The 16,147-nt window shown below is 43.3% G+C and overlaps 1 protein-coding gene, 1 long non-coding RNA gene and 1 pseudogene across 3 annotated transcripts; all 3 read right to left on the bottom strand.

Annotated features, from left to right (window-relative positions):
* Positions 1-2,958: 2,958 nt before the first annotated feature.
* On the bottom strand, positions 2,959-3,511 carry LOC136485997 (uncharacterized). The gene is made up of 2 exons (XM_066482767.1): positions 3,116-3,511; positions 2,959-3,018 (listed from the first exon to the last, which is right to left on the bottom strand). The coding sequence occupies exons 1-2, from the start codon at positions 3,509-3,511 to the stop codon at positions 2,959-2,961; spliced, it is 456 nt and encodes a 151-aa protein (XP_066338864.1).
* A 1,373-nt stretch (positions 3,512-4,884) lies between these two features.
* Positions 4,885-6,075, bottom strand: LOC136486000 (uncharacterized). Of its 2 annotated transcripts, XR_010766636.1 has the most exons (4): positions 5,997-6,075; positions 5,844-5,915; positions 5,569-5,697; positions 4,885-5,245 (listed from the first exon to the last, which is right to left on the bottom strand). It is a non-coding gene; the product is annotated as an uncharacterized lncRNA (long non-coding RNA). The 2 variants fall into 2 exon arrangements; XR_010766635.1 differs by lacking the exon at positions 5,997-6,075 and having other exon boundaries at positions 5,844-5,975.
* Positions 6,076-8,189: 2,114 nt separating this feature from the next.
* LOC136488504 (uncharacterized) lies at positions 8,190-11,870 on the bottom strand (annotated as a pseudogene).
* Positions 11,871-16,147: the final 4,277 nt, after the last annotated feature.

A 16,147-nucleotide genomic window follows, 5' to 3' on the forward strand; every position in this document is an offset into this window, starting at 1 on the left:
CAGAAGTCCTAAGTACTCTGCGAGACGAATTTATTAAGCCTAATTAATCCGGCATTATCGCATTGTACAGTAGCTTTACTGTGGACTAATTAGGCTTAAAAATTCGTCTCATAAATTAGTCGCAATCTGTGCAACTAGTTATTTTTTAAGTCTACATTTAATATTCCATGTGTTCAAACACCCAATGGGTTTAGGAGGAGAAATTAAACAAGCCTAAACCAAACACTACCGGACTCAGTGAATTTGCCGAGTGCCAGGGGCACTCGGCAAAGCCCAATTTACACTCGGCAAAGGCTTTGCCGAGTGCTGCACTCGGCAAAGAGCACTCGGCAAAAAAAGAGTCGGCAAAGACGTCTTTGCCGAGTGTCTTTTGTCGGGCACTCAGCAAAGCCTTTGCCGAGTGCCGACACTCAGCAAAGTTGGAACCGAAAAAAAAGCCGAAAAAAATGGGAATTTTTACCCAAAAAAAAATGAAATTTTTTTTTTAATTGGTGGAGGCCCCCACCGGTCAGCGCCCATCCATCTCCGGCTTTTTTCGCGTAAATTTCACGGCTACGCGGTCGACGGGATTCGAACCCAAGACCTCCCGCTGCGCACAAACCTCCTCTACCACTACACCACACTGTCACTTGTGTCTAGATTCCGTTTTAGTTCCCAATATATTATACTAAACCGAGTGTAAATTGCTTATTTGAGACCCTAAATGAATTCAAATCAAAAAGTGGTCAACTACAAAGTTTCATAACTTTTTGAGATCTACAATTTTCATTTAGTAAGTTTTTCCATCCGAGGTCGTTTGAAAAATTTGAATTTTAAATTTCAGAGATTCAAACGTAGTTTTGCATGATAAGATGATTTCAAATCAAAAAGTTGTCAACTACATAGTTTCATAACTTTTGGAGATCTACAATTTTCATTTAGGAAGTTTTTTCATCCGAGGTCGTTTGAAAAATTCAAATTTTAAAATTTTCAAATTCAAACGTCGTTTTTGCATGAAAAATGATTTCAAATCAAAATGTTGCCAACTACAAAATTTCATAACTTCTCAAGATCTACAAAGTTTATTTTGGTCATTTGTTCATCCGACATAGTGGTAGTAACATTGTTCACAAATCATATATATCTCTCTTCTATTTTTTCATGAAATTAATATGAGAGATGTATATTTTATGAACAACGTTATTGTCGCTTTGTCAAATGAAGAAATGACCAAAATAAACTTTGTAGATCTTGAGAAGTTATACAACTTTGTAGTTGAAAAGTTTTTCATTTGAATTCATTTAGGGCCTCAAAAATTGATTCGAAAAACTGATTTGCCGAGGGCCAAAAAAATGCACACGGCAAAATACCTCTTTGCCGAGTGCCAAAATATAGGCACTCGGCAAAATACGGCTTTGCCGAGTGCTAGAAAAAAGGCACTCGGCAAACTGAGAGTAAATTGCTTGTTTGAGGCCCTAAATGAATTCAAATCAAAAAGTGGTCAACTACAAAGTTTCATAACTTTTTGAGATCTACAATTTTCATTTAGTAAGTTTTTCCATCCGAGGTCGTTTGAAAAATTTGAATTTTAAATTTGAGAGATTCAAACATAGTTTTGCATGATAAGATGATTTCAAATCAAAAAGTTGTCAACTACATAGTTTCATAACTTTTGGAGATCTACAATTTTCATTTAGGAAGTTTTTTCATCCGAGGTCGTTTGAAAAATTCAAATTTTAAAATTTTCAAATTCAAACGTCGTTTTTGCATGACAAGATGATTTCAAATCAAAATGTTGCCAACTACAAAATTTCATAACTTATCAAGATCTATAAAGTTTATTTTGGTCATTTGTTCATCCGACGTAGTGGTAGTAACATTGTTCACAAATCTTATATATGTATCTTCTACTTTCATGAAATTAATATGAGAGATATGAGATATGTAGATTTTATGAACAACGTTATTGTCGCTTTGTCAAATGAAGAAATGACCAAAATAAACTTTGTAGATCTTGAGAAGTTATACAACTTTGTAGTTGAAAAGTTTTTCATTTGAATTCATTTAGGGCCTCAAAAATTGCTTCGAAAAAATGATTTGCCGAGGGCAAAAAATGCACACGGCAAAAAGCTTCTTTGCCGAGTGCCAGAAAAAAACACTCGGCAAAGACGTATTTTGCCGTGTGTTTTTGTTTGCCGAGTGTATTTTATTTGGCACTCGGCAAACACGGTATTTGCCGAGTGCCCGATAAAATACACTCGGCAAAGCCTCAGCACTCGGCAAATCGCCGGTTTCCGGTAGTGAAACTCCCTTATCTGAGAGGAAATGTACCTCGCCTCTCGTGGGGAAAAAAACTCTCTGAACATGGATCGTTCATAAACGTTGCCCAAAGTACATGCACAGTATGTCATGCGTGAACAGTACCCGTTCCTAACATGTGCGTCACTTCGCATTCAAGTGAGGCACAAGGCTGGAAGTCGCTGGCTGGAGACCTGGAGTGATGAGTTTCACAGACATCCGGGTAGCGCGGATTGCACTAACCCAAAGATAGAAACGCAGCTAGCATTTGCAACAAATCAAACAAACTGATCAGGAGCAATATATACGTACGTCAGTGCAAAAAGATCAGGAGCTACTAGCTAGCAAGATGGCTCTATTAACTGGTACCATGCCATGGCATGACAAGATGCAGCACTTAATCCACACAGTCCCACACATGCACTACTGACCCTGTCGAATTTCACTGCTACTCCATTGCTTGGCTGGCACAACTACGTACTAGTACTGCTCCTCTAATCTTCATGCTGCCATATATAGCACTATGGCATACAGTGAGCTAACGACGAACACGAGAGGAAGCAAACATGAAAAATTTAAAGAGCACTCTACCACTACTTAGCTAGTACTTCTTCAGATTCCACACGCCATGTATCAGCTAGCCGCCCAATGCATTGGTAACAAGTACCCTCTAACCTAGCTTCAGGCGACGCAGTTGAGGCCCAAGCAACCCATCCACAAGCTCCTCCTCTCCGCACTCTTCTTCTGCAAACCAATGCGAGGAAACTTTTAGTCTGCAAGAAGAATACGTAAGCTTTTCCAATCGCTCCATCTACCAAATGTCGGCAAGAATACGAACCCGGCGCCTAGGGAGGCGGGAGACAGTGGTATCGTCGTCCGGCGGTGGCACCCGGTACAGGTCCTCGTCGACGGGCCTCACGACCACCCTGCGGCAGGCGCCCTTAGCCGGCGTGCGCGCTGCCGCCACCGCCCTCTTGTGCTCCGCAGCTCCAGCGACGACGACTCCGCCGCCCGCGGTCTCCGGCCTCCGCGCCTTCTTAGGCGCCGGCGGGGGCGGGGAGTACCTGAACCAGGCGTCGCTGCAGGCCTCCGGCTCCGGCGCGTACCACCACCAGGACTCGGCCGCCGCGGCGCCCGAGCGCGGCGGCGCCGGCTCTTCTGGGGATGACGTCGAGGAGGAGTAGTAGTTCCACTCCCCGAACGCCGGCACGTGCCGCCGCCTCGCCTTGTCCATGATCGCAGAAGCCGATCGAAGGCAAAGAGGTCGAAGCTGGTGAGTAGAAGGCTTGCAGGTGGTGGTAGTGGGAGAAGGACAATGGCTGGATGCACGTAAGTCCTTATTATAAATGCGCACTCGGCTTGGAGCCTTCGACCCCCATGCCTTGCCGTGGCGTCGTCCCGAAGGAAGAAGTGCACGCGAGGCAGAGTGGCATGGCAGGGCAGGCCAGGCCATAAATTTCTCGGTCGAGCTGGGTCCTGTTTAGTTCATCCAAAATACCAACTTTGACATTATGCAAAAAAAAGATTCCCCGTCACATCAAACTTGCGGTACATGCATGGAATACTAAATGTTGACGAAATCAAAAACTAATTATACAGTTTGGTTGTACTTTGCGAGACGAACGTTTTGAGCCTAATTAGTCAACGTTTGGACAATTATTACCAAATAAAAACGAAACGCTACAGTACCTAATGTCGCTACAGTAGGCTCGGCGGCGCCGAATTCGGACGCAACTAAACGAGGGCCTGCTTCGACTCGACGCACGGCGGGTGTGCACTGTACATGATGTACGCGCGCGGCATGGCGACGGTTGCGCTCGCCACTACTGGAGAGCCAAAATTCCCTGACGGTGTACGGACCGTCAGGGAAATGTAAAACACCGTCAAGGAAATCTAAAAGTAAATTCCTTGACGGTGAACCGCCAGGGAATAACCGTCAGGGCTGGCTCGACAGGGATGATGTTATTTCCCTGACGGTGTACCGTCAGGAAAATACGATTTTATTTTCCTGACGGTGGATAACCCACAGGTTAATTGCAAAACCGTCAAGAAAAATCTCTTTTCTCTGACGGTAGAAACAGTAAAAAAAATGGATTACCGACAAGGAAATAAAATTCCTTGGCGGTGCAAAACCGACAAGCTATTATATCATTTACCCTGACGGTCTGCACACCGTAAAAAAATCGCTTTTTCCTGCCGGTGCCTGTTTTCCCTGTCGATTTCTTCCCATCAGGGAAATATATTTTTCCTTGTCGGTGGTGATTTCCCTGTCGAAAGAGGACCATCAGGAAAATTCTTTTCCCTGTCGGTGTTAAACCACCAGGAAAAATCACACCGACAGGAAAAAACTGACATACTGTTTTCCATATAATTTAAAACAGATATATTGAATATAATATACACTGAACCATGGAGACATATACCAAGATAAATACAATACACCATCATATATATATAGATTAGTCTAGCATAAATTCATTACATACATAGATGTCTTGTTTGCATCAACATTGGTAAATACATGAGATGTCCAAATATTTAGCACCCATCTACCCAAAATAACTTCTCCAAACATTTGGCATCAACATAACTCCCTTCCACCACCAGTACTAGCTAAAGATCAGTACTAGCCCAACAACCACACCACTAGTACTGACCTAAGTGTATGCAGAGGCAAACACTTCAAAAGAATACGAGCTAAAGGTTAGTACTAGCTCAACATCCACGCCACTAAGAACTAGCTGAAGGTTAGTACCAACCAAATTGTATGCAGGGGCAAACACTTCAAAAGAACAGGCTACACAGCCATTCAGTCTTCAGTGAGATCAGCACCAGCACCTGCACATGTGGCTTCATTATGATAGTTCCTGGTTTCTAATGCAGCTCTACTTCCACCATGGAGTCTCTCATTTGCTGCAACATCGTCATTAGTCGATTCGGAACCCACATGAGATGATCCAGTCACCGGCTGCATGTGAAAAAGTAAAAGATTATTAGTCACCGGGCTGCATGTGTTTCAGTCAATATGAGTACAAGGCTAAAACATGTTCAGCTAAAAACAAAAGTTGTTTTCTAAGAATGTTCAGCTAAGATGTTCAGCTAAAAACAAAAGATGTTCACCTAAGAATGTGTTACTGACCAAGGTATACATGTTCAGTTAAGAATAGTTTACTAATTATTTTAATACCACTAGTCTAGAATCAGTTCAGCTAACAGAAATTGTGGTACCCTATTTGCATAACATACTAATTCTTCCCAGTTCTTCAAAACCGAAAAAGTGTGAATTTCTACCTTACCACCAGATGTGAACATTGGAATCTCAGTGTAACATGATTATGTGATTCTGTGCAACTAAAGTCCATAGCTACAAAAGAATCAACATGAGGCCACTTCCTCACTGGTGCACTGGGTACTGCCATGCTGAATACCAAAAAGCTCTAGTTAGACTAACTGATAGGAGCCAAATGCCTAAATTGAATGCCATGCAAAGAAGAGTAAAATTCCCTTCACTTTGTTTATTTTCCATCTATGATTTATAGCTAATAGAATATTTTTTATATACTCACAGTTGGTTGTGTTGTTGATAGAATGCTTAGTGCTTCCTCTGGAACTTCCTCGCCCACGCGCCGATAAAGTCGCTGCACACGAATATGTACCACGTTAATGTGAACAAATGTTGTTCGAAACAACAAATCTTAGATTCAGATATTTGCACATACCACTATCAAGCCTAGTGCCATTTTGCCTACATTGTCCTTTTCCTGTTGTAGCCTTGTGTTTTCAGAGCGTAGATGTGCAACTTCTCATGCCATGCTTTGCATAGAAACTGAATTTGATGGACGGATATTGTTTTCCTTCGCGGCTGCCCTGATATCAGCTGCCCTAACAGCACCATTTGCAATGGCAAATCGTCCATGGGGCGTGCCACCAGAGAGGTCATACAAGACCTTGCCATTCAATTCTTGCTCATGCACTTGCTGGCTTTCCTCTTCCACATCCCCTTCCCCTTCCATGTGCTCATGCTCTCCATCCACTTCATCTGGATGTGCAACCCTCCTAACAGCTGACATATAGTCATCCTAGAAACAATGTTCATACATAAAGTAGTCACTTGCACCATAAAAGAAGAATCTAAAAAGTAAATGGTTTCCATATATCAAAGTAGAGCGTGCTTACAATCAGCTTTTGTGCTTTCTGACAACGAATTGGACCACTACTGCCAGTGCTATCCACACTTTTGAAACCAGAATGCATCACAGCAAATGTGTTCATAAATGTTGCCTTTGCTGGACCAAAGTTCTTTCCCTATAAGATAGAATAGGTTTTCAATGTAAACATCAGCAAAGAAATAGAAAAAATACTAATCTGTACTTGTTTAGAACATGCAGATTTGCTAGTAATCTTCAGCCATATGTCATATTGGTTGTTTTTGTATTGGACGAGATTACCTTGTGCTAAAAAAATAATTTGTCTGTTTGTCCATATTGGCTGTTTGTTACATTCTGAGGTTTCTCTTATCACTTTTCTGTCAGATATAGCACTTATAATTCAAATAGTAGTCTTTATAGATTCTTACGAGTAAGAAGACACTCATTAGCAAGGGTATCATACCAGAACTTGTTGTGTCTCCGTGAATGGCCTCGAACCTCCATGATTTTGAGCAATATCTTGTGATTTGAAGCGACATTCCTGTGCTCTCGCTCGTTTTAGCTTGAAATCATCAGTGCACCAATAAGCACACAGCCTAGGCCACACCTCGTCACTGCACCACTTCAGCCTACCAGCCAAGTATTGTTCATACTGCAGCTGTATCGGGCGAGCATGTGCATCATCAATTGTTTCAAGTGTATTGGGATCCCTGTAGTACTCCTTCACACAATCCACACGGGATTGATACAACTGGTCCTTAACTCTTTTCTTCAAATATTTTTCAAGAACACGATCAGCCTCTGCTTGGTCATCTATACTGACTTCAAACAAGCGCTGCATGTGTACAAGACAAGCTAGATCAACAAAAGCAACTTATCTGTGCATGTTATACTCCTAACTTGAAAAATTATGTGTTGCTTACCCAAAATTCAGAAAGCACACGATCTGCACTTGACACTCCTGTTTGATTCGCAGGATCTAGAAAAAAATAATCTGCCCACTCCAGTGCTGCACGCTTCCTAATGAGTGCCCCATTCTCATCTCTGTCCTCAACCAACACAGTAGGGTATTCTCTCTTAAGAACGACTCCAACTTGAGTCGTGTATTTGTAAGGGGGATCCTTGTTCTCATAGTCAACATAGCTAAACTGCCTGCAGTCATACATATTTGTTTTATTGAGGTGTTCAAATATTTATAATAACAATGAATCATCAATTAGTAATGTACTCACTCGTCACCACTTGGTTTAAGAAGCACCTTGGTACCAGGCTTAGGTAGTGCTAATTCTGTCACGCGCCCTGGCTTCCTTCCTCTTTTTTTAGGTGGCTCTTCTCGGGCAAGAGCACCTCTGGTCCTTTGGGTGGCATCACTAGCAGAGGCTGTACCAGTACCATGAGATGCACTGCCATGGGAGCCACGATTGCTAGTAGCACGATTGGTTGGAACATGACGAATGGCACGAGTCATCTGCACAAAAAGTAGAGTCCACAAAAAGTAAATTAGCATAGGAATTAAATAGCCAGGACAAAAGTTAAGTCTGCATAAAAGGTAAATGGATGCAATGAATAACCAGCAAGTAAAAAAACAACAAATATAAGTTTAGAAGGTGAACAACAAGCTAAAATTATATAGTCCACACAAGTAATAATAGTAGATTGAAAAGTTTTGGTTGTCAGACAACCAACTGCATTACATCACATTAATTTTACTAGGACTATATATTGGAACAACAAGTTTTCTCCAAATTGCAGTTTATGACTAGATCAGAAATCATTTGGATCATAAGTCTCCTCAGCCTCTTCATCCATTGGTTCCTCCTCTTCTTCTGTGCTTACATACTCTTCCTCAATATCTTCTTCATCATATCCTTCATCTTGAACAGCAGCCTTCTCTATTGTTTCCAAGTCTTTTGGGTCAGTTATCTCGTCAGAGCCCAATGAGATTATGGTGTCCAATGCATCCCCCAAATCAATAACAAAGGTACCATCCAATCCTTCCTCTTGATAGACATCATGTATTGTGTCTTCAGAACTCATTGACATAGTATTATCGGTATTTCGGGGTACACATCCATGTGGAGCAACCTGATACACAACCCACCATGGTAACAACTCCTTCTTGCATGGGTACGACAGATAGTAAACTTGAGTAACTTGACTAGCCATCACAAATGGGTCAAAACTTTTTAATCTTGCTGCATGCTTGATCTCTACCAACCCTAGGTCTTCTGTGCGCCTCAATCCATTAGGTGTTGGATCAAACCAGCGGCAATAAAACAAAACCAACTCTAGTTTAATACTACCCTCCCATTTTATCTTTATGATATCTTCTATGACACCATAATACTCAAGAGCGTTATCAGATTCATCATATGAAGTAACACAAACACCGGTATTAATGGTTGTTAGCCCTGGTCTTCCTTTCTCATATTTCTCAGACCGAAATCTATATCCATTGATATCATAACACCCATATGAGGTAACTTGAGTGCGAAAACCATAAGACATTTGGCACAGCACATTGTGAATGCTAGCTGATTTTTGGCACTGAAAAAGAACAATTTATATGTTAACTTTGTTTAAGTTTTCTTATAATTTAAAGTAAGCATAATGTGACTTTTTAGAACAAGGGAAGAAGATTACTTTTCTTTTGAACCATTCAAAAAAATTTGGCCCTGATTCCGTGCCACGGCCATGTTTCCAACCATTTAACCTTAAATCACGAAGTTGCTGTTCTGTGGGAGGAAGACGGCTCTTCCACTGCTCCTTCTCAAATTGTCTACATTAACAGATTTATTGTTATCCCTATATGCACAAATTCTACTAAAGAAACCTCAGATTTTTCATGTGTTTTTAGAACTTACATGAAGAAATCTTCCATCTCAGGCATGTTTGTTAATATGTACAGGAAAGCAACCTTGTATTCCTCATTTGAGAGGTCACGGATACCCCTTGGACTAATGCATCGACCCGAGCATTTAAAAATTTCAAGGTCACATGTAGCTTGAAATGTAGATGCACCATCATCATAGCGAGGTATCTTGTTTCTCATTGAAGGAGCAGTGGATTTAAAATACAAGCTAAGGTTATTTGTAACCTCTTCAACTAGGAATGCCTCAACCATGGCAGCTTCAACTCGAGCCTTATTTCTAATTTTCTTCTTAAGTTTTTGGATACACCTATGAAGTAACAACATACCCATGATCAATAAACTAAGGTCCTTTAATTTGGACAGCAGCTTACATAACTTATTTACATAATTACCTCTCATATGGATAGCTCCAACGAGCTAGGACTGGCCCTCCTAACCTTGCCTCATAAGGTAGATGGATGATCAAATGTTGCATAACATTGAAGAAACCAGGAGGGAATATCTTCTCTAATTTGCAAAGAAGCACTGCAACATTTTGTTCCAGAGAACGGACAACATCTTTGCTAAGCTCTTTCGCACACAATTGGCGATAGAAGTAACTAAGCTCAGCCAAAGAGCGCCATACATTGTCAGGCAAGAACCCGCGGAACACAACAGCAAGCAACCGTTCAATAAAAATGTGGTAGTCATGACTTTTTAGGCCTAAAACCCTCTTTTGCTCAAGGTTTACACCACGCCTTATGTTTGCAGCATATGCATCAGGAAACTTTAAATCTTGGATCCATTTGAGAATGGTTGGCTTGTCATCTTTACCAATACAGAATGGACCTCTTGGCCTATCCCACTTCCCATTGTTTCTTTGCACCAAATGGAGCGAAGGACGATTACAAATTTGAGCTAAATCTAGCCTAGCCTTCACATTATCTTTGGTCTTATCTCCTATATCAAAGCATGTGTTCCATATGGCTTCAGCCATATTCTTTTCATTGTGCATCACATCAATATTGTGAGGTAGAAGAAGTTTCTGGAAATATGGAAGCTGCCTAAAGCAAAGTGCATGTGTCCAATTATGCAATTTTCCATAGGTATCTGAATCACCTACAAATCTATCCAAATGGCGTTGCATTTCCTCTCCTGTTAAGATACTAGGAGGCTCCTCAGAAACCCTAGTGTTCTTACGGAATGCATTTGCTTGTTGTCTAAATTCATGATCAACAGGCAGGAACTTCCTGTGGCAATCAAACCAGCAAGCCTTATGACCATTACGTAGTGTAAAACCTTTGCACCCATATCCATATGGGCATGACAATCTACCATGTGTGCTCCATCCAGCAAAGTCACCATATGCCATGAAGTCATGTACAGACCAAAGGTAGGCTGCCCTTAATGTAAATTCTTTCTTTACCGAAGCATCCCAAGAATTAACCCCTACCCATAGGTCCTGAAGTTCATCAACTAAGGGCTGCATTAGAATGTTCAACTTTTTACCAGGGTGCTTTGGACCAGGAAGAACAAGGGAGAGGAAAATATACTCCTGTCTTAAGAGTGTGCCAGGTGGTAAATTTAGTGGGGTCACAAAGACTGGCCAACATGAATAAGGAGCAGCATTTAGATTAAATGGTGTGAAACCATCAGTTGCTATAGCTAGTCGCACATTTCTTCTATCTGATTCAAAGTCAGGGTTGTCTTTATCAAATTTCTGCCAAGCTTCTCCATCACAAGGGTGCACCATTTTACCATTCGTTGAGGGACTAGGTGCATACATTAGTTTGGCTGTTTCGGGGTGTAGAAACAACCTTTGCAGCCTATCTTTGATGGGAAGATAACGCAAAACTTTGCGTGGAATTTTCTTCCCACCATCCTCATATCGATTGGCTTTACAAAAATCACATTTCTCTTTATTCTCATTATCTTTGTAGAAAAGCATGCAATTGTTGTAGCAAACATCAATTTTCACATATGGCATACCAAGACCCTCTAATAGTTTCCTTGATTGGTAGAAGTTGTCAGGTAGCTTAGAATCTAGAGGAAGAAGTTCATGGACAATATCTAAGATGTCATCATATTCTGCAATAGGCATGTTGTATCGTGACTTTACGGCAAGTAATCGAGCAACCGCGGACATGCATGAGTGATTGGTTTTCTCAGTGCACCAACTCATCTGCACTAGCGACCATCCTGTAGAAAGCTTTAGCATATGGTGTTGGTTCATCTACTGCAGGTGGATGGGCCCCAGCTAGATCAACTAGCATTTCATCCATATGGTCGGTCTCATCAAAACCCTCTCTATTTACTGCATTGTCAAATTCAGTATGACTAACAGTCCCCTCTCCATGCTCTGTCCATGTTTCATAGCCTTCCTTAAAACCATGCTTACATAGGTGCAATTCTACAGTTTTTCTTGGGTGTCTAAAATAGTTCCGGCACTTGGCACAAGGACACTTGATGGTACCATTTTGAGCTACACCCGGAAATGCAAATGCATGATTCAAGAACACAGTGCTTTGATTAATCCATTCATTAGAAAAGTTACCACGCTGCCAACCACTATACATCCATGAGCGGTTTGACATGTTAATAAGTTCTGTATTGAAAGATTAACATGTTAGATTTCTGTTTAGTATTATTTTAGATCAGAAAATCTACACTGCATGAAAACCACACTGTTTTAGATCAAGAAACAATCAAAGATTTGTTTTTTATTAATATAGAACTAAACTACAGTTGTCCATAAAACGATCTGGGTTCACCATTCTTTAACATTGCTCAAGTGAAGTTCTCGCTGAATTGAATCACAGCCAAATGCCAAAGGAAAATAAATGCAGGCAACATCACAACGAGAAAGGAATATAGATTAACCTTGATTCTGGAACCAGGAAGCTCAGCTCACGGGCCCTTCACCTCCAGCGTGGATCCTGTCTTCTCCAGATCCAGTGTCACCTGCCTTCCGTCGGACCTCCACTGCTCGCGTGTTTCTCGATGGAGCAGCAGATGAGTTCTTGAATGGAGACTGCGGAATCCTGGACTCCTGTTAGTTATCCCAATAATGAAGATCTTAATTGTTAAAAGATCTATCTAACAAGGGTCCAAACTATCAAGTTGTAACAGAAGCTGTACAAAGAAACAGTATGTAATATATGTTCTCCTGCATCCAAGACTCAATAGTCTACGTACATCAATTAGATACGGAACGTGCCTATAATGGAGACTGATTTGTCTCAAATAAAATAACTCTATATTGCCATTAACAGGTGTGATAACTGATACATGCACAGCTCAGTTAACAAGAAGAATCAATCGATCTATAGTGGAAGACAGGAACACACCTGTATGGAGACTAGTGGAGGAGCCGAGTGGTGTCCCGAGGAGCCGCGGCGTCCTGTCCGTCTCAAGGGCGGCACTTGGTGTGGAGGAGCCGCAGGGGAGCCATGGCGGCGTGGAGTAGCAAAGAGGCGGACGAAGCGGGGCGGCGTGGTGGAGGGCACAGATGGGGTTGCGGACGGCGTAAGGGAGGCCGACGAGGCGGGGCGGCGTGGGGGAAGTTCGGGGGCGGCGGCGTGCAGGTAGCTCCGTGGGGAAGATGGGGGCAGGCGTGAGAGGGAGACCGTGCCCGCGCGCAGGAGCTCCGTGGGGAAGATGGGGGCGGCGGCGTGGGGGAGGGAGAGCAGGAACGGTCGGCGTGGGGAGGCAGCGCCGGGCGCAGTGGAGAAGAAATTGTTGCTGGCGCTTGGGAGAGGTGGGAGTACCGTGCGGTGTGGTGTGGGGAGATAGGGTTTGCCTTTTTCTTTTTTTTCTTTTTCCCTCTTCTACGGCGTGCAGCCACTTTTAGCATCGGCCACCTGAAGAGCTTGAAGGCAGGGATGCGGGATGGAATTTTTTGGCGGGCTTTCGGCCCGCCTCTCATTCTTTGGAGGGATGGCGGAAACTTCTGGCGGGCCTTTTTCAGCATTTTCGCGCCTTCCAATAATTTCCCTGTGTGTAATTAAAATCACCGTCAGGGTAAATTCAAAAACCGACAGAGTAATTATTTACCCTGTCGGTTTCTTAAACACACAGGTTAATACAAATTTCCCTGATGGTTATTCATTTTCCCTGTGTGTTTTACAATAACCGTCAAAAAAATTGAATTTACCCTGACGGTTTTCTGAATAACCGTAAAAAAAAACCGAAACCGTTAGGGTATTTCGACTTTCCAGTAGTGCGCATTCGTTGCCCACTGCTGGTGCTGCTGGGCCAGCACGTCAGGGATAGCTTTAGCTGGCTCTGGCGGTAGCAGCGTTGGTTGGGCAGGCTAGGCAGCTAGCATTTTCCGACACACGGGCTTCGGTTCGGCCAACCGTTGGTTCTTTCACGCGTCCGAATGTAGGGTAGCGTCCCGATGCACTTTAAAATGGGGCCGCTGTGGCCTGTGTGGGCACGTGCCACCGTATATTTCATTTGCCGTTATTTATAGAGTACTGTAGGTTGAAGGCACTTACGTAAAGCAGGTAAAATAAAAAAAATAAAAACTAGAGTTTCTTGAGTATCATTTTATGTGCTGTCACAAGTCTATCTTTTTTCCCTCAAGCACCAGAGTTTGTGCAGCTAGATCTATTTAGCTAAAAAAACATAAAGCGGAGGTGGAAAACTTGGAGACAAGCAGTTCAAACAAGCCTTTAGTTTCCCTAGGACTATATCATAAACCATTTCTTTCAAAATATTGACACCGTGTTTCGATTCTGTATTGATCTTATCCAGTGGATTTTCTCTCCTTTTTCTACGGGACTTCGGATCCCCACGCTGTAAAAGTACTCTACCCTGCATGCTATTGACCCAGGAGGAAGTAGCTGTGTCGTCCTAGCTAAACGTACGTAGTGTTCAATCTCTACTCATGCCCAAATAATTAATACGCTCCACCACCATTCACCAATGTCCATTCCAAGGGCTGCAGACGCTTCAGTGAGTGGCATGCTTTTGCACAGAGGCATGCAATGCAAACACGGCCTCACCACCACCCTGTAGGCGCCCTTGGCCGGCGCGCGCGCTGCGGCCACCGCCCTTGCCTAGGTCTCCATCCCAACGCTCTTGGTGCTCTCCGCCTCCTGCAATCTCCGGTCTCCATGCTTTCTTAGGCGCCGGCGGCCTACGATGCGGGGGCTGGAAGTACCTGATATTAGAACTTAAATGTGTGATTAGCTAGCCTATTAGAACCGCTAATCTAATAACATGAACACACTAATTTCAAGATTAATTAGTACATACCTCAGTTATACGTAGATGGTCGTTATGGTTGATGTCTCCTGGATCCACCTCTTGTTGTCGGTACTCGCGTTGTTATTACTGACACTCCGAAGAATCACTGGCACAGGGACTGGTGACTAGCCTATGATCTTGACCCGACTGTCGTGCCTAGGTTAGGGATATGGTGGATATCTGATCGAGATAGCAGAGAGACGTCAGAAGCCCCGGGTGATTTAGTCCGCACGTCCGATCAACGTGCGTTAGATAGGGGTGGTGTGCCCACAGCCCTTAGGACTCAGTCATTAGACCTAATCTGAACAACTTTAACACCTGAACTAGGCGCCGCTGGAGACCTCGTGCCTGTTTGATTGCCGCCACACCTTGCCATGCCTAAAGTTAGCTGAGGTGAGATTAAGTTAGCAGGTACTTAGCTGAGGTCGAAGCAGTAGTAGCTTGTTGTGCATGCGGTCGCGGCCTGGCCAGCTACAGAGCTACAGACCGGCGCTCTGCGCGCGGCAGCCGAGAATGGCGCGCATTTACGATGGATGGCCTTCGGGCAATTCATCGAAGAAGCCTGTGGCATACTGGGGCCTCGTTTAGATTGCGAAAAAATTTCAACCCGATGAATAGTACCACTTTCGTCTTATTTGGCAAATATTGTCCAATTGTGGACCAACTAGGCTCAAAAGATTCATCTCGTGATTTCCAACTAAACTGTGTAATTAGTTATTTTTTTTACCTACATTTAATACTCCATACAAGCGGCTAAAAATTGATGTGATGGAGAGAGAGTGAAAAAACTTGGAATTTGAATGGCATCTAAACAAGGCCTGGGCGGTAGTGGGTTGTGTGGGGTCTGGAATGCATGCATGCATGCCTCATTTACGGTTGGCTATTGACACAGCTACTACGGTCAAAACAGGCTTGTTGCCTTGTTGGGTACGGTAGGCTGGCATGCATAACGGGGCCAGATTGAAGCGCGCGAGGTGGGGGGCTATTTGCAGGCCGGGCGCTTATGCAGAATGGCGTGGCTCGGCAGGCGGCAGCCGGGAAGTCAGAGGGGAGCCGTGCGAAGCCTGATTCCAGCGAGGCCCGGTCCCGTCAATCTATCACTACAGGAACTGCTGGATTCCCCGAGTGCCGGTTGTACTCGGGGAAGCCTTCCCCAAGTGCAACACTCGGGGAAGAGCCTCCGGCTAATCCTCTCACGGGAAAGTCGCCTTCCCCGAGTGTCAAAAATCGTGCACTCGGGGAAGGCTTTTGTCGCAGAACCGACCAATTTATAAGAATACAAGTACAATGGCAATCCGCAAGCGGTCGCACTGTCATACTTGAATCTATATAAACTCGGTAGTCCGTCGAGTACCACGACGGGTCTCGATAAACGATTTACAACAACCAAGATCGTACAGGATTCAACATACATGCCACATATTACATAAAGTTCGCAGATACTTTTCGTCATCAGAGTACGAATAAAAAGTTATTACAAACTGAGTTTGGTAAACAAAGCGGAAGCAAATAAGTTCGAAGATAAAGTTTCCAACATAGTTTGATATAGTGCAAGCCAGATCACGGTCCACAAAAGCAAGGATAGGAATTACTAAAGAAGCCTGCCCAGGGCTTACTC

This window comes from Miscanthus floridulus, chromosome 10 (genome assembly GCF_019320115.1).
Source record: "Miscanthus floridulus cultivar M001 chromosome 10, ASM1932011v1, whole genome shotgun sequence".
Taxonomy (NCBI): domain Eukaryota; kingdom Viridiplantae; phylum Streptophyta; class Magnoliopsida; order Poales; family Poaceae; genus Miscanthus; species Miscanthus floridulus.

Coding starts and splice junctions, on each gene's coding strand:
- LOC136485997 (XM_066482767.1), bottom strand. CDS start 3,511: ATGGACAAGGCGAGGCGGCGGCACGTGCCGGCGTTCGGGGAGTGGAAC. Junction 3,019..3,115: donor CCCGCCTCCCTAGGCGCCGG/GTTCGTATTCTT, acceptor GGTTTGCAGAAG/AAGAGTGCGGAGAGGAGGAG.